This window comes from Petaurus breviceps, unplaced genomic scaffold (assembly GCF_028583685.1).
Source record: "Petaurus breviceps papuanus isolate PSGF00001 unplaced genomic scaffold, PetGlider_PUasm1.0 90847, whole genome shotgun sequence".
Taxonomy (NCBI): Eukaryota; Metazoa; Chordata; class Mammalia; order Diprotodontia; family Petauridae; genus Petaurus; species Petaurus breviceps.
In genome coordinates, this window is record NW_027187360.1 from 27,067,802 (window position 1) to 27,087,279 (window position 19,478).

Below are 19,478 nucleotides of genomic sequence, written 5' to 3' on the forward strand. Positions count from 1 at the left end.
CAAGTATCCATAATGCTCTTGACCCAATGTCTCATTTTCTGCCATGCCCCTCTCCTAAACCATTTGCCAACCAAACCTCAGATTATTCTCCACAATTCCTAAGACCCCACCTCCTACTTCCCAAGTTATTCCCAGCCCCTCTTATATATTCCTATAGCCCCAACACTCAGTCTTGCTGAATGGATTTGGGTCCTTTCTTTTCCTGAGAATATTAAAAAAAAATCAAATAAAGTGGTTGTTGGTACCACTTTTCAGTAGAACTGATAATCAGACCTGAAAACACTTTCAAAAAGTTTCCTGCAAAAAAAAAAGTTGCCTGTAGGAGGCAAAACTTGGAGTGATGGCAGAAGCAACCTTCCAGTAGCTATAGAGAAGAAAAGAATATAAAATTTGACCTACCTGTACTACCCTTACCAAGGTCTCAGGGTATTTTTCAAAGACACCTTGGAAAACAGTAGCTGGAAGCCTTAAAATAGTGGATGGCATTGTTGCCCTCGCAGAGACAGTTTTATATGGAGCTGCATGACCCTGTAATAGAATGACAGTCCTGGTTAAGACAAGTGAGATGAATAACTGCTGTGCATTCATTAGTAATAGAAAGTCTGTGAGAAATGATGAGGACCTGAATGAGGATGCTAACCACATCCGGAGAGAAAAGCAGATGGGTATAAGAACTGATGGATTATGTGGGGAGTTGAGAGTGACTCCAAGGTTTCGAACCTGAGCAGTTCTAAAAGATGAGAAACAGAAAAGTTAAAAAGAGAGGTAGGTATAGGTGGAAAGATGCTAAAGGCTGTCTGTGGGCTAGAACAGTATTGTTTTATCATTGTATGCCCAGAGCCAAGCACAATGCAATGAACACAGAGTGTGCTTTATAAATGCGGACTTAACTGAAGAAAAGCAACTTTCTTCTGGACTCCTCTGGCAACTCATACAACAGGAGGCCAAGCACCACATGGGGGATCACCACCACCTGCCAGACCTGATCCCTGAGAGGGGATGCAGTACTAGAAGTTAGGAACCCAGGTTTCTAAATATCCACCAGTCCTTACTCTAGTCTAGATCAGCTTCCTGAATTGTTGGTGATCAGCTCAGCCAGAGAGAAAGAAGAATTGACACTTGCAAAGTCAAGCTCTTCTGTCCACTCTTCCAAACAAAGCATTAGTCATCATGAGTCAAGAAATGGCAAACCTAAATGGAGAGCCCAGGACCAGAGAAGGCCAAAAAACTTTAAGATTTGGATATTAGAGGAATAAGGTGAGGTCAGGGCCCTAGATTGAGTTTTCAATCAGGCCTTTGTCTCTATTATTTAAATGGGAGTTACCAAGAGAGCAAAGAAAAACCAAACAAACAAATTCAAATTTCCTTCTCCCTGACAACTAGCACCAAACACCCTGGGCCTAGCATATTACTCAAAGATATTAGCCCAAACAGCATATCTAAATGGATGGGGCTCTTTAATAGAGAAATGGAATATATTTTGATAACATATTCTACTAACGCCACATCCAAGGAATTCCAAATAAAACTAATTCTCTTGACATTTTCCCCCAAATGTTAATGATTCATTCCTATTATAGGACTCTCTATTCAGAATGCTTTGTCAATTGCAAACACTGAGAGCTGAACAGGTCTTATTCCGTGTAAATTCTTACCAAAATATTAAGATTCATAAATGTTTTTCATTGATGTACTATTAGCTAGGCCTTTTTTTAAACTATAAAACTCCTTAGACTGGGAAAAATTGTCTTCTAAGAAGAAAACAAAAGGATCTATGATCTATACCTCACAAAAAAATAGGAAGTCATTTCACAGTGGACCCATTAGCTACCTGTTAAAAGCCCATTACCAACGGCTTTGATTGTTCCAAAGAGCCAAAATTTAATCCAGTTGAGAACTTTGTCCTCTCCTTGTATAAGTCATACACGAGCATATATGAATTCCAGAAACCCTATTCAAAGCATCTGTTCTTTGACAACAATAAAACAAAAACACTCTAGCTTTATGTGTCTCTGAACTTTCCACAAGTATTTGCTGGTTACTGAAAATGGATTTACAAACTAAAATTATAATTCCAGCAAGAGAATTTATAAAATTCATTTCTGTGCTTTAAATACCAGATTCCTATCATTTTATTTGACAGGCTCTAAATAGCCTGAAATACCAATTACTTTCCCCTCTTCACACCCAAAACAACATAGAGTTTTTAACACAAATTCAGAGTTAAGCACAAACGCTCTATGAGGTAACAATTAAGAAACAAGAACAATCTATCTAAATCAGATTCTTGGTCCTAGAGTGAGACAAAAATAGTACAAGGGAAAGGGGAAGGAGAAGGAAAGAAGAGAACGCTGACCCCTTTGAAACTCTGATGAAAAACAGCTCACACACATTTAATTTTCAAATCTACTGATTACTTTCGCTGAAAAAAGTATTCCAACCAAAACATTAATGTTTTGTGAGACAAGTGATGACATCCTTCAAAATGATCAATTAAACACAACATAGTATATTTTTCCACTTAAATGTCACCCCATAAATTTTCCACTCCCACTACACTAAGAAAAAGATCTATTCTTGTTGCTGAGCAAGTGGAATCGCTGCTGACATTGTGACAAGACTTCATCACAACAGGCTGGGAAGGGAATGAATAGTCCCAGACAGATTGATTACTAAAGCTCAAAGTTAATTTAAGAGCTCATGTAATAACTGCCACTCCCAGCTGCACAATTCATATTACAGGTCAAGCATCATCCATTATCTTCTTTGTAACAAATGAGGTTTCATAAAGAAAGACACAATAGTGAAGCAAAGATCTACTGCAGAATAAGGAACAACAAAGGATAAACTCCCTTCTTAGCTTACTCATTAAGTTGACTGTTTATGCTAGACTGAGTTTTTTTCCTCTTTGCAAAATATTTTCAAAATAAGGTATTACTCCTTTTGGGCCTGCCTCACTTCCACTTACTTCCCTTCAACTTGTAATTCTCTGCTTTTCTGGTCACAGAGTAAAAATCCCACAAATCAACAAATCAATAAATGTTTATTAAGTGCTTACTATGTACCAGGTATTATAATAATTGAGGGGAATACAAAAAGAGACTAAAGACAGTCCCTACCCTCAAGGAGCTTACAATCTAATTAATGGGGGAGACAACATGCAAATATATGTGTCTCTGTGTGTGTGTGTGTGTGTATATATGTATGTATATATGTGTGTGTGTATATATATGTATGTATGTTTATATATGTGTGTGTGTGTGTGTGTGTGTGTATAGGCTTCCTGTAAAAGTTAGGATTATAGCTGGAGCTTAAAGGAAGTCAGGGAGGTCAGTAATTGGAGTGAAGGAAAAGAACATTCCAGACATGGAGGATAGCCAGAGAGAATGCCCAGAGCCAAGAGATGGAGTGTCTCATTCATGGAGCATCCAGGAGGCCAAGGTCACTGGATCAAAGAGTATGTGGTAGGAAATTACCATATTTTACCACATAATCATCGCAGATTTTATGTCATTATGTGAAGTTTAAAAAAAAAAAGAAAAGATATTGTAACATTATGACTTAAAAATCATTTATTACTAAACTGTCTTTGGTTCAAGATTAGGATGCACAGAATACTCCTGAATATACATTAAAATTGGGAAGATGCTAGTCTTATCATATCACATAACTTACTCATGGTAGTTTTGCTGGCCTGCCTGCCTGTTCCCCTTGCACCCACAGCTCTTCATTGGTTTGAGTGACAATATCATTAGTACTGCAGTGCTCTAAGCAAACCACATAAGTCAGCTTTTGGAAATATACTGACAATGTGTGTGGGCTGAGAAATCTAGGTTCGCAGCTTGCAATGTTCAGGAAATAAATGCATATCCATATGCCACTGGTGAATACATTGTTGCTCTGTTTACCTCATGCAACGATTATGCAATGAAAGGTATAAACCGATTTTTGGAATGAAGAAAAAAAAACACCAGGATGCAACGATTATTCGGTGGACATGGTTATACAGTGAAATATGGTAAGTGTAAAAGGACTGGAAAGGTATAAAGGGGCTAGATTATGAAGAGCTTTAAATACCAAACAGAAGATTTTCTATTCAGTCTTGGAGGTACTGACTATGTGTCATAGGCAAGACTTGAATCCAATTCTACCTGACTCTAAAACCAATCCACTATCCATTATTCCATACTTCCTCCAAAGCCTCAACTTACTACCTTGCTTTATGACTGAAAATTTGGTCAGAGCTCTTTAACAAAAGAAATTTTATCTAACCTTTAGTCCAAATTCAAGTAATACTACTATGAACCCATGGATTTTCAGCTGCTGATGGCCTGTAAGGTATTCAGCAACCAACCAAAATAATTCCCAGCAAAGAAATACAGTTATGAACCTTCCCTCTCTTAGGCTTGAGAGCTATTAGTGAAATAAAGAAATCTAAAAATCAGTGATTGGTTTTATGGTATAACTTCTATGCTATCAATGGGTGATTTATTTTTACCTAGAGAGAGATAAAATTAGGTAAGGCATATACAAAGTCTTAGAATTCTAAAGCAAAGTTCAGATCTGAGTCTCCTCTCTAGAGAGAAGACCCTGATAAACACTCCTTATGAACCAGGTCTCCAAATACCATGGTTAGCTTTAGGGGTAGGATAAATAAGATTATTGGGTCAGGTAGTCTCAAAAGTTTAAAAACATTTAAAGAGACTGTAGGGATTAAAATTGTCCAACCTACAATAAAAGAGACCACGGCAGAGCTCTGAGCCCACAGCACTTTATTAAAGGGTCCATGATCCCCTCTAATAACATGGACCTCATGATCTGAGATGCCCCCTTCTTCTGAGATGCCCCCTTCTTCTAGCCCTTATTTTTTCAGGTCTGATACCAGATTTGATACCTGAATATTCTAAAGGGGTTATACAAAGTAGAGAATCTTGATAGATCTTGCTTCGAAGGCCAAAAATGATGCATCATCTAGAAATGGTATGTGGGGGGGGGGGGGGGGAAGAAGGGGGTGTGCATCTCAGATTAGGTGAAGGATGGGGCATCTCCACTAACTGGTCATAAGATGGGCGCCTGCTCATGCTAGACAAGAGAGAATGGTCCAGAGGTACAAAAATAAGTTGGGAGCTTTACATGCCATTGAGTCACCTCTACCATGCTGAGTTTGGTCCCCATAATAAGGAAAAACAAGAGTGGAGGGCCTTTAGTTGGATTTCTATAATTAAGTCACGTGAACTTACAATCTGCAGTTCACAGCTCTGGGGCTGAATTACAGAACTTATAATCACTACCCCTATGAAATCATATCAAATTGATTAATACTGACTGGAATAGAGTAAGGGTCCAAATGAATTATTTCTCACAGGCAAAGCATTTACTGGCACAGTGAATGTAAGACAGATACTCCCAGAAGAAAGTAAAATACACAAAATGCTCTCATTAAGGAAAGGTGAAAATTGTATAAATAGAAAACTGTCAACAGGACAATTACCAACTGAGATATCTAAACAAAGGTCATAATCTTAAGTGGAAGCAAAATAGCTAAGATAATAAATGTAGAAATTCCACCCTTCAAGAAAATCATGTAAACATCAGGCTTAAAATGACCTACCACAATATATGGCCAAGTGCCTTTGCAAGAAATCTGAAGCTTGTCAGATTGATTCTTATCTTATACCCCAATAAAGAAGATCTCCAATATTTTGAAGAAACTATCCCAGTGTCTCACCTTCATTGTGGCTACTGGAATCTACCTTAATGGTCATGTTGGGCAGGAGTCACTATCTCTATCCTACATCCATTTACCTCCTCCATTTAGTTCCTTAAATGCTATTTAGGAAAAGATTTCTATCTTCACATCCCTTCCACATATTCACAAGCCTATGTCTCTTGACACCCCCATTTCTCTTAATCTCAAGTCCAAAGTATTAAACCAAACCATCCCCCATAAGATTTCTGCCAACTACTCTAATTTTAGACAATCCATTTAAAAACAGTCAATCATTAAGTATTCAGCTTTGCCTTCCCCCAAAAAATACCCCCCAGACTTAAACTATACCATTAATACTAATCAACATATGCCAGAATCATAAGGAGAGCCAAATGACAGGCAGCATGTCATGCTGAATTTCAAGTCAGGAAAGACTTGGTTTCAAATTCTGGCTCCTCTGTTCACTTGGCTTTGAGAAGATGAGCAAGTCTCTTAACCTTTCTAAACCTCACTTTCCTCATCTGCAAAATGGGGTTAACTATACTTGCACAATGTATCTCACAGATAGGTTATATGAAAAATACTTTCTAAACCTTAAAAGACTACATATATATGAGCTGATAGTATTATTTAAAGGGAGAATGATATAATGAATAAAGGGTAGGTCTTAGTGTCATATGACTTGGGTTTAAATCCCGCCTCTGAAGCAAAAAGGCTATTGTATAATCTTATATAAGTCACCCAGAATCTCAGGGCAGCCTGTAAGTTGTAGCACAGTTGGCTAAATGTATTGATAGAAGGAGTTTCCTCACCAACAGCTCCCTACATCAATGCAATGAAGTCAAGAGAAAATATAAATTATATATCAATATTATAATGTTCACAAGATTCCCATCCCTCTGAGCTGATGGGCTTTTCTCTCCTTTCCTGGGGAGGAGGGAAGGAGATTTCGGCCCAGACACAGGTACTGGATTTTTGTCTTCACTCCTTTCAGGTCCACTCACTACTTAGAGGCTGCAGGCTGAAGAGGGAATGGAGGAGGGAAGCCTTTTGCCACTAGTACTAGCCCTCATACATACTGCTCTTCTTCATCCTCCACCCCACTTTGTGGGATTTCACCGTCTGGAGACACCTTTGCACTGGATGCTTATTTAGGCAATGGCAAAGGTTGATGAAAAAGTCAGTCACACATGCCAGAGGTATCCTTGAACTATTCTAAAAATATGATAACCTCCCTGGACTGTCCTTTGGTTCAATCATCCTGGGATTCATGGGTTTTTTTTAGCAGCCAGAATAGTGGGAGAGCATAGGAACAATCTATGACTGCAGCCTCCAGAAGTTAGGGATGCCCTTCAACAAGTGTGGATTTCTCTTAAATGACTTGGCCTAGATCTCACTGACCACAGGTTTGATCAAAACCCTCTAGAACCTGTTTTCAGGCTACTAAATCTTTCAGAGTAACCTGCTATTTAGATAGATTTGAAACCATTTCAGAAGTGGCTGGGGATAAAGTGAGGTAGAGGTGAGTGTACTTTGGACAGGGAGTGGGAAGGGCTTTTCTCTACTGAAGATCCCTCTTTGCTTCACAGAGGCCTTGCTACCACCACCAAACACTAAGTAGCTTCTGGCCAACCCTTTCCTTCTCCCATCCCCCTCTCCCCCACCTTAACCAGGGCTGTTATCATTGGTCCTGATCATGTTTGCTAAACTTGGCTACGCTGGGATCCAAGCCTCTCAAGGAACTATTGAGGGAGCTTGACTCCATACCAATGTCCTTCTCTTCCTGTGAGTCATCTGACACTCAATCTCACATATGAAGCTGTCACATACAAAGAGTAAAGAGAGAAATCAATAACTACTGTACATATTATGCCAATCTCTGCCCATATGCTTGATAGAATCAGATGTAAGAGTAAGCTTGAAGGGCAGTATTTGAACTGCTGAGATTTGGGAGGGAGAGCTTCCTCCTACCTGTTTTAAACTCATGCCACCTGACCATCCTTGCTCAGTTCTGTTACTGGAATCCTGTCCCTTCCTGTGAGGGCACCTCTGAGAATGTCCAACTCTCACCCACCCTTCCCTGGTTGGATAGAGCATGGCAATGGGGACCAAGAAGTGGGGAAAGGAAGGGAAGGGCCAAGTTCCTGCCTTATCTCCTTGGGGAACCAAGCTGGACCTGGCACTAACCAAGACCAAAAGCCTTTGATTTTTATGGTTCTATGGAAATGTTAGACATAGAGAAATATATGTATTTCTTTAAACACTGACCTCACTTTGACTGTTGAAAAAGCCCCAAAAAAAACCCAACCCACCCTAAACACCCCAGAAGCCATCTACTTTGAAAAGTCTAAGTGAGACACAAAGAAAACTTTGTATGTTTTGGTTAAAATATGCTAATTATATGATTAAAGCTGAAAAAAATTATAATGCACATGAAAAAACATATACTACAATACTGGAATATTGGAGACAACAGAAGAGAGACAGGCAGTGTGGCACATTGGAGAGAGAGCTGGCCTCAATTCAAGTCCTGCCACTGACAAATAATGACTCAGTGACTCAGGGTTAAGTTCCTTAACCTCTCAGTGCTCTACACAACTCCCTAAGACTCTAAGTTGCAGAGAAGGGGCCCACCTGCAGTGGCAGAGTGAGTTTAGTTCTTTATGACAATGAAATCATGGTCTAGTCCCTATCCTATGATACTAGAAAATGTCAATATGAGAATACCAATTCAAAGCATAAATCCTACTAAAAGAAAAACTGAAGTATTGCCTCTAAATAGGAAATTAACACAAGATACACTTAAATACTGATTTATGTAGTCTATAATCCCTTAATATACATAAGAATCAGAATCTAATTAGAATACCCCAGCTTAGAGCAACATTTTGAATTCTGACATAATATAGAAATTGGCCTGTGATTTCTGACTGCTCAACTGCATTCTTGCCAAGGCTATCATGGCTTCTGAGAATTACCTTGAAGCTGTTTAAAGGAATTAAGGAGAAAGTTCCTCAGGGCTCAGCTCAGAATGACAGTAAATATGTTAGTAACCTCTGACAGTAAGGTTAAAAACACAGTTATTTCAATGCCTAACTGTGCTTAAATGTCCTGCCAACACTATCTTCAAAGATAATGATTGCTCTTCTACTGCACTGAAAATAAGGCTTAGTTCTACTCCTAAACTTGTCTTATATCATATGACTAAGAAGAATTATGACTTACTGAGAATTAAGTTTTAAAGCCTAGCCATCCTCTATAAAGTTAAGGGAATTTGAAGATTTTCCCTGCCCCTCAATAGGCACATAGAGGCTTGGCCTAGGGTTAATCAGGCTCTGGGCTCAGGAGAGTTTCCAATTAAGTGGAGGGGGGGAGGGGGCACAAATATTTTCAAGCTCCTCAGCACTCTGAGTCTTTGTCATATATTCTGGAAGTTAGTATTTTGCTTTGAGGATTTGTTCATAAGAAGGATCTTTTGATTTCCTCGTCTAGACTCTGAGTAGTCTAGACATATGTTCAGAGCCCCCTCACTGCTTAGATGTCTTTGCTCCCTCAATCCAGTGATGTATGTAAAGTGTACAACAATATTGCTTTACTCAGACAGCTAGAGCCCTGTCTGTTAGTTTTTGTGCTAATTTCTCTGCTTGTATTTTCTCCAAGTTCAGAGTGCTGATCTTTCCTCTGGACTAGTGAATGTGATTAAAAGTAGGATTGTTAGCCCTTTTTGAGCAATCTTTCCTTTAAAAGCAGATCAAAGAACCTATGCAAACAGGCCATCCTTGGTGTGCTAGGGTGCTTGCTGTTACATCCTCCAATACAGATGCCCAAGTAGCATGAATAAAATGAGGGCTTCAAGACCAGTACGTGGGGACACACAGAACTAAACACTGGGATGATTGGTGTCCAGCAGAAAGACTCACAGTGATGACATCCAGGATGCTGAGGAGGCTGTGGATGCTGTCTCCGGCCAGGACTTCTTTCACTGTAACTTCAGTACCGTCCTGCAGACAGAAGGCAGATGGGGTTGAACCTGTCCAATACAGACATCTGCTGAAAAACTGACTTTAAATAAAGGTTTTTGATGCCAGGGTTCCCAGCTGGTTTGGCAGACAAAACTCTGGTGCCAGCTCACATCCTTTCGCTCCAAATCACTGTAACAGAACAGCTGGAGACAAGGAGGCACAGCAACCCACGCCCTGGCCAAGGTAACTGTCATTGTCATCACCAAAAAATGGGGCAGCGGCTACGGCATGACACAGTGCACAGAGTTAGCTGTATGTGTTTCCCCAGGGCAAGTTACCTAACTTCTGTTTGTCTCAATTTCCACATCTATAAAATGGGGATAATAATAGCATCTGCTTCCCAGAGTTGTAAGGATCAAAAAAGTTAACAACTGTAAAGCACTTAGCACAGTGCCTAGTACATAATAAGCACTCTATACATGGTTTCTATAATTATTTATTATTATTGCAAGTTGAAAAGCAGAGTAAAGCAGGATGCTGAATCAAGACCACTGTGAACACTCCAAACCCATGGCCCCATCTAAATGATCAAATCTGATATAAAATAGAAGAAGAAGTACAGTGTAGTGGAATTTGAAGTCAAAAGACCTGGGTGCAAATCCCAGCTTTGTTATTTCTTAGCCATGTGATCTTAGACAAATACCTTCAGTCTGCAAGCTTCAGTTTAACACTTCTATGAAATGGGCAGGCCTGGCTAGAGGGCCTGTTCTAAATCCGTGATCCTGAGTTTTGTGCTAGTTTTCCTTTGAACATAAAAGACTAAAATCATTTCAGAAAAGAATGAAAAAGAAAATCTTTTTGCTCGGTGTGGTCCAAATTCCCACCCTCCAGGAGAAGCTTGTCTGAGTTCAACATTTCCACACTCCCTCAACTCACTCCCATAAGACAGAAACAATCACTTTCAGCCATTATGAGGAAACTGCTAGTAAGAATTCAACAAGTTCATGTGGAGGCTTCAGAAACTGATTCCAGGGAAATGGACCAACAGCAGCCAGGCTCCAGTGTCAGAACACTTGTAAGGAAGCTCTAACCTAGTATACTTACAGGAAACCATACTGGTTTCTTTAGGCTAGAACGAGGGATTTTCCCTCACTAATAATTACATGCCAGTTCCACATCAACTAAACCACACATTGTGAGAAGTCTTTTAAGGAATAAATCTGTTCATTCAGGGAAGCACATTTCATGCAGAGCACTGCAAAAACTTTAAAACTATCACCTGAAGTCAAAAGATCCATCTTCTTAAATGACATACAGACATAAGCCCACAGATTATAAACTCATTGAAGGAAGGGGCAATGTCTTATAATAATAATATTGCATGTTAGTAACTCAAAAATATATAGGTGTTTTTTTTTAAATAAGGAGCCTGAGGCATAGAATTAAGCTCAAAGGTTTGAAACTTGTAATAGCATACTCTCTAGCCTCACCACAAATACTGGCCAGTGGGCATTCTTACAATTTCCTGAATGCGAACTTCCAGTTTCCCATCCTGCACCACATAAATACTGTTGTCCGGATCTCCAGGACGGAAGATGTACTCTCCTTCACGTAACTGAACAAAAACCATGTGTTTGCAGAGTTCCAGAAACAGTGGTTTCTCAAAGTGGCCTAGGACCCTGTGAGAAGAAAATAGAACATCTCTTACTGAGGAATTCTACCAGAGTAGGAAGAAGGAAGGAAGGGATAGGTTTTGTAGGGACAAGAATTGTGCTAAAGGGGGGGGGAGGGGGAATAACAAAGCCTACAGTACTGCAACCAAAATTTAGCATTATTGAGAGAATGGATTTTCATGAGGCTGGAGGTCAATAGAGCAGGTACTCAAGCAAAGATCTGAAAAGATCTCAAACCCCTAAAATAACTAAACAGGCATTCCCATAAGTTTTTAATTTCCATAAACTCAAAGCACTAAGAAACCATTACAATAACATTTTGGACCAAGCCTATGAAAGGACAGCACTCCACAGATCAGAAGCTGGGGCAAAGAAGATGAAAAAAAGTGCTTACATTCTCAAGTCAGGACCTGTCAAAAGTGGAAGCCAGATGTACTGACTTCTGACCCATTTAAACATCCAATTTTACTCTAAATGTAATGAGAAAGATTAAAAGTTGGGGGCATACAATGAAATATTAAGTATATAAAGAAGAAATGAGAAATAAAGCAGATTAATAAACCATATTTCAGCTAGAAAATAATTCCACTGCACCCAGCTGAAATTCCTAGTCATTATAGCAGATTACACTTAAGTACAATAGGGAATGATGGCTTCAGAAATGATGACATAATTAGGACAAAAGCATGGCAGGACCCAGGGCAGAACTTCTTCCTGAAATACAACTCTCTATCTAGGAATTGACTACAAACCAGATGCAATAAAACTAGAAAGACAATTTAAAGACCTTATGTCTACGAAATAGATAATAAAATGATAATAAGAACATTTATATAGCACTTATTATGTACCAGGCACTGTGCTAAGCACTTTACAATTGTTATCTCATTTGATCCTCATAAAACCCTGGAAAACTGTTGTTACTATTATCTCCGTTTTACAGATGACAAAACTGAGGTGGGCAGAAGTTAAATGAATTGTCTGGGGTAACATAATTAGTAAGTGTGTGAGGTTGGATTTTAATTCATGTGTTCCTGCCCCCAAGTCTGGCATTCTATCCATTGAGTCCCCATTCACCAAGAATACCAACCCCCTTTTTTAGAACTGATTGTGTTTGTGAAAAAGACTGTAGTCTGTGTCTGGGTGCATTTTGATTTAGGTTTAATACTCTATACAAATACCTGAGCCTTTTGGTAATGATCATGATTATTATTAGTAATAAAATAATAATAATGATAGCATTTGCATAATGTTTTAAAGTTTACAAAGTATTATTTCATTTTTGGTCTATTGCAAAAGACAAAAAAAGGCCCATTTCTTTCTGCAGGTATCAAACATCTCTGCTAACATGATATGTCTTCTAAAGGTTTACTACCGTGTTTCCCCGATAATAAGACCTATCCCGAAAATAAGCCCTCCCTTTACTGTGTAAGATTCCTCTAAAATAAGCCCTCCCCCGAAAATAAGCCCTATTGAGATTGCTGCTGTAGTGAAGGTGATCCCCTGCGCTACATGCTACATTATGGTACCCTCTGTATGCACCGTTCCCCCTCCCCCGTGAAATGCATGCCGCGCTCCGAGCTGCATCCAATCAGAGCTGCAGCAGTGAGCGCGTCATCCTGTTCTTCCCCAGTGATTTGCTTATTGAATAATGGTACATTTTTTTGTTCACATTTACCTGTTTATTAAAATTGCTGTCAATGTTCATTAAAATAAGCCCTCCCCTGAAAATAAGCCCTCTGGTGTTTTTCTGTCTAAAAAAATAATAAGACAGTGTCTTATTATTGGGGAAACACGGTAAGAAAATATCAGAGGGGTAGCTAGGTGGCACAGTGAGTAAAGTGCCAGCCCCAGAGTCGGGAGGACCTGAGTTCGGTTCCGGCCTCAGACACTGAACACCCACACAAAAAAACACTAGCTGTGTAACCTTGGGCAAGTTACTTAACCCCAGTTGCCCTCAAAAAAAGGCAAAAAAATTAAAAAATTTTAAAAAAAAGAAAACTTCAGAGAATCAGTAAAGAAACTGAGACAATAGCTTCAGTAAAGTAGGACACAAAAAATATCTATAGCATTTCTACATAGCAATTATAAAACCCAATAAGAAATAACAGAGAGAGAAATCACATTCAAAATACCTACAACCTCCTTTGAGGTTCACTTCATCAATGTTTTTTATTCTGTCCAAATCCTTATTTGCAATAATCATAAAATATCATGAAGCAAGGCACACTTATGACTTCTATAAATACAATTATAAAACACTATTGAAAGAAATAAAAAAATGGTTAATAATTGGACAGCTATCCATTGCTTATGGCTAGGCCATGCCAATATATTAAAAATGATAATACAACTTAAATTAATTTATAGATTTAGCATTATGTCAATCAAACTACCCAGATAATACTTTATAATGAAAAAAAGAATGGAGGGGAAATAGCACCTACAGACCTCAAACCATTTTATAAAGCAGTAATCATCCAAATTATTTGGTACACGTTATAAAATATGAAAGTAGATCAATGGAACAGACAAGATAAACAATAATCATAAATAATTGAGGATCTTAATAGGTGAGGGAAGGATGAGAAGGAGGGAGAGAATTCAGAACTCAAAATATCTAAATAGTGAATGCTAAAGATAAATAAAGAATGAATTAGAAAATACTGAACACTATGTAATTATAATGACCAAACTTGTTCCTGGAAAAGAGCTGAAAAAAAGCACCTCCTCCACTGGTGGCAGTGGAAGGCTATGGGTACACCAGATTGCATGTCCTGTCACACACAGTCAATATGCCTTGGCTGATTTGGTTAGACTACTCTTTTTCTCTCCCTTTTTTAAGCTTTGTTACAGAGGATGGGTCCCTGAATAGAGGAGGGGGGAAGATATATTTTAAAATGAAGGTTATATAAAAGGAAAAGATATAAAACACACACATACACATCTTCAAAGGACCCTAAACTAATCTTTGTATTTGCTCACTTAAAGGTCATGAATAATACAAGTGCCAAATCCAATGGCCTTTTTTCAGTCCTCATACTTTCTGATCTTTGCAACACCTGACAATGTTGACCATTCCAGCTACTGAATAAAAATATACCTTCTTTATAAATACAAATATATGTCTGTATGTACATGTGTATATATGTATGTGTACATATGTATACCCACACATACATATCTCCCTTGGCTTCCAAGACAATACACACTCCTGATTCTCTTTCTACCTTCCTAATTCCACTTCCCCTCGATCCTCTTTAATGGTCCCATGACACCTTGCGATGAGGCTCCCAAAGGTTCAGAGTGTGATTTCAGAACCACTATCTGGACTAAACAACTACCTGATTCTGTGCTCATTCATCACAGGACTATGAAGATCAGGTAGCCTTTGTACAAAGCCTTGAGCAAGGAAGATGGAGAGGTGTACACCCTCCTAACTTACTTCTAGACTATCCATTTGAAACCATTACTCAGCAACCTTTCCTCCTCTGAGATTCACTCTATCTATGTTTATCAACTCTATCCAAATCCTTATTTGCAGTAATTTTCTGGCCCCTTGGTTATTCTTCCTTTTTTTCACAAGGAGGTCAGTATCTGACTTTCTTTCCATCCCAATCTCCTGTTTTGTACTTAGGAACTTAAATATATACTTTGATGCCCTCCTCAAACACTCTGGTCTCTTAGTTCACCAACCTTCTAAATTCTTTCATTCTTCACATCGTCCTAGACACACAAAGGATAGTCATATTCTTCATCTCATCATCATACACAACTGATCTAGCTCCAAGATTCAGAGATTCTAAATTTCCCTTGCCAACTATAGCCTCTTTTCCTTTTAATTTGGCAACACCTGACAATGTTGACCACTCTTGCTACTAGATAAATGTATACCTTCCTTGGCTTCTAAGACAATATACATTGTCCTAGCCTTCTATCCCTCTACCTAATGATTCCTACTTAACTACACCCTAATAGATCCTTCTGGTACAATGGAAAGAGCCCTAGATTTGGAATCAGAAGTTCAAATCCAAACTTTGCCACTTATGACTTGTGGGACAAGCCATTTAAATCATTAAAGCAAATTATTTAACATCTCTGGGCACCAGTTTCCTTGCTTTTAAAATGAAAAAGTTAGACTAGATGATGCTGACCTTAAAGATCCCATGCAGATCTAACTGTTTGACCCCTTGCCCTCTTGTCCTATCACCACTTGTGCCCTGCCAAATCCAAGCCACTATTCACCTTCTCTGCTCCTACTCACATCTTCCTGAAAGCTCTCGGACAAAGTCATACCAGTCAGTCCCATCAGGACTACATGCCAATCTTTTTATTCATCCTTGACTGAAAATAACATTTCTTATAGAGGCTATTCCAAATCTTCTTCTCTCTCATCAATTTCCTCCATTGTCTGCTCTCTCTTCCTTCTCAGCAGAAAACCTTACCTTCTGCTTTACTAAAAAAAAAAAAAAAAAAAGTGGAGGTCATCGAAAACTGCCTCTCTCCCTTATTCTACAATTCAAAACTCTTCTTCATCATCCTGCATTCTCTCCTCCTCTGGCCCTTCTTACCAAAGCCAGGCCCTCCATTCATGTTCTCTATCTCATTTCTCCCTTGCCCCCATCCTACCATCTCCAAAGCCTGCCCTCCTCTCACCTTCTGATTTCACTATTTTGTCAGTGGCACCATCCAGTTTCCCACATCTAAAACCTTGGGATGTCTTTTTTTCTTCCTTCTCCCATGCTATTTATATATTCTTCAGTTACCAAATCCTATCAACTCCACCTCCACACTATCTGTCTAATCTGCACCCTACCCTCTATTTCCACTGGCACCACTCTACTACAGACCCTCTTTACCACCCACCAAGACTATTGCAATGGTCTCCAAACCACGTCTCATACTACTTTCAGAATTATGTTCCTTAGACACAGAGCTGGCCATATCATTTTAATTATCAGACATTATCAATGACTCACTACTGCCTACTGAGTAAAAGTCAAATTCCTCTGCCTGGATATCAAAGATTCCTACAAGCTGGCACCTCCCTACCTTTTCAGACTCGTATCTCACAATATTCCTTGCCACATACTTCATTCTCTGGTCAAACTGGACTGCCTTATTTCTCCTAAATAAATCCTACTCACTTTCCTTTGGTCATACCATATTTCCTATAGCTGAAATGTCCTCTCTTGCCTTATTTGCCTGCTGAATTCCTAGTCATCCTTTAAAGCTCAATTTAAATCCCATCTCCTCTCTGAAGCTTTACCTGATCTCTCCCCCACCTCTCTACCACTGGTAATACCTTTTCCCTCTGAAGCTCAAAAGGACTTCATTTTGTAGCTCTTTGATAACGTTCAGTCATTTTTCAGTTATGTCCGACTCTTTGTGACCCCATTTGGGTTTCTGCTGGCAAAGATATTGGCATGGTTTGCCATTTCCTTCTCCAGTTCACTTTATGGATGAGGAAACTGAGGCAAATGGGGTGAAGAGACTTGCCCAGGGTCACACAGCTAGTAAGTATGTGAGGTAAGATTTGAACTTCAGAAGAGTCTTTCTGACTCTGCACTCTACCCACTGTGCCACCTAGCTGCTCATTTGTGTATTTGTCTTAAAAGAGAGGCAGCTGAAACAGACTAGAAAGAACACTGGATTTGGACTTAGATTCAAATCCTAGTGCTGATATTTATGAGTTCTCTGACCTTGTACAAACTAACCAACCTTCCTGAGCCTCAATTTCTTCATCTATAAAATGGGTATTATAATGTCTTTAATAGTTACCTCATAGGGGCGGCCAGGTAGCACAGCGAGTAAGAGCACCAGCTCCAGTGTCAGGATGACCTGGAGATCGAATTCCGGGCCCAGACACTTAGCACCCACCCAGAAACACCTGGCCGTGTAACCTTGAGCAAGTCACTTAACCCCAATCGCTTAGGGGCGGCCAGGTGGCTCAGAGATTAAGAGCACCGGCTCCAGTGTTGGGATGACCTGGATCAAATCCGGGCTCAGATACTCAGCACCATACCCAGAAATAACTGGCCGTGTAACCTTGAGCAATTTACTTAACCCTGATTGCTTTAAAAAAAAAAATAGTTACCTCCTGAGGTTGTTGGGAGGATAAAATGAAATAATGTATACATAACTAACTCTCATTCCAGAGCCTGGGAAGAGCTGGTTTTTTGGTCTGATGTGGCTTTTGGCTAGAGGTGGCATTTGGGAAGAAAACAAAACCACTGCCCTCCTCCTACAAGAAGAGAGCTAAAACAGAAGTTGTCTCTTCTCTTAAAGTCCACCAGTAGGAGACTCTTCTGATCAATGGTCATTCCTTTTCAACATAGCCCTACCCTCACACCCATCTGTTTCCCACAGCAGGGCACAAGGGAACCAACCAGAAGCTTCTGGTTGTACATGTCCTTTATCAAGAGGCCAAAGCAAAATTGTTGATGGAAGTAACTGAGGTGCAAATTCCATGAGATGGCATCCAAAGACCCATCCCTAAGTATACTCTGATCTAACTCCATCCCCCTTCCCTGCTATAAATGTAAAGAACTCTGTAACTTTAAAGTGTTATTTTAAAGTCAACTGGTATTATTATTGCCATTATTAATGGTTGACTGTAAGGCCTGTGAGAACTTAGAGGGACTGCCTCTTATTTGAACTCTGTATTTCCTCTAATACTCTATTACTTAGAATAAGTATAAGATTGTTGAGAGGCTAAATGATATAACACAGAAGCGTTTTTTAAGTTAATAGATATTACTATCACTGTTACTACTTATTTACTACTACTACTATCATCACTACAACTACCACCACCACTACTTTGTAAGGTCCAGGAGAGAAGGGACTGTTTCTTATCTAAATTTTGCATTTCCCCTAGTGTATAATCTATATGCATACAGTAGGTACTTAAGAAACATTTGCTAAATTACCGGACGTTCTTCAGCATGTACAAGACCTCGGATGGTAAGTGAGAATTCTTAACATCAAACTCGGTGAGATCAGCTTCCAGCAAGGATGGTGGGGGCTCCTTTGGCTGCAAGGTGGGATAGTCCTTTTTGAATCGCAGGATCCTACAAGGCAAAATGAACAAAATGAAAAAAAGGTCTAAGGTCCACAGATTTTGGGGAAAAAAAATCATCAAAAAAGCCACACTACACTTTAAACCATAACCATTTTATTCCCAGTGATATCCAAGGCAGCTTTCCAGATACCCAGTAAAATCATAACAAACTGAGCACTATCAAGTCCCTAGACCTTTAAGAGCAAAAGTTCATTGTCATATTAATCTGAGCTCTACAAAATTAGGAACTATGTCAATTAGGAAAAAAATACAGAATACTTTCCATAATATTAGGTTGCCTGCTCATCTAGATTAATCCTAACTATTGTTCTCTACCATTTCAGTAGACAAAGACTCAATTGTATTTGCAGCAGTTACGTAGCTCCCTTTAAAAAATGCCTCTGTTCAATTATACGACCCCTGTCTCTGTACCTTTTAGCCAAAGACAGAACCTTGGCTCTCTTCCTCACCCTCTGCCGGGGGACAGTGGTGTTCCCAACAAGACTGTTTGGCAGGATGCTCACCTAGAGAGGAAAAGACATTCAACTGTGGCCACTTCTAAACAGAAGAAAATGAAAACCCTAAAAACAAGCATGAATCCAGTCCCACAAATTAGAGAAAAGAACAAAATGCTCAGGATTTCTCCCAGGTCCTTAGAAAGAGATCTGAGGACAAATACAACTTTCTTTCCACATTATATCCAATTTTATGTAATAGATTTGCAGTTTCATGAGCAAACATCTTTTTTTTTTAATTATACTATGTTATAGAAATACTTGTCTTATTCTATAAATTAGAAATAAAATAAAAATTCAAAGAGAAAATATATATCCAGTTCTACATATGGCAGCGTCACTAACAAAGATGAATTTTTATTTTAAATTTTATTTTTCACAACTGTTCTGTATATTCCATTTATATTGCTATATCCTCACAGCAGGCACAGGGGATAGAATGTAGGGTCTGGAGTCAGGAAAACCTGAGTTCAAATCTAGCCTCAGACACATACTAGTTGTGTGACCCTGGGCAAGTCACTTAGCCCTATTTGCCTCAGTTCCTCATCTGTAAAA

The 19,478-nt window shown here is 39.1% G+C and overlaps 1 protein-coding gene across 4 annotated transcripts in view; it reads right to left on the reverse strand.

Annotated features, from left to right (window-relative positions):
- The window catches only part of PNPLA7 (patatin like phospholipase domain containing 7), a 235,315-nt gene that overhangs the window by 175,085 nt on the left and 40,752 nt on the right, over positions 1–19,478 (reverse strand). For all 4 annotated transcript variants that reach the window (XM_069072706.1, XM_069072704.1, XM_069072701.1 and 1 more), the window contains 5 exons: positions 18,841–18,932; positions 18,278–18,418; positions 11,192–11,351; positions 9,631–9,711; positions 400–528 (listed from right to left, as the gene is read on the reverse strand). In XM_069072706.1, coding sequence (XP_068928807.1) covers positions 400–528; positions 9,631–9,711; positions 11,192–11,351; positions 18,278–18,418; positions 18,841–18,932 — 603 coding nt within the window. The remainder of the gene's footprint in view (positions 1–399; positions 529–9,630; positions 9,712–11,191; positions 11,352–18,277; positions 18,419–18,840; positions 18,933–19,478) is intronic.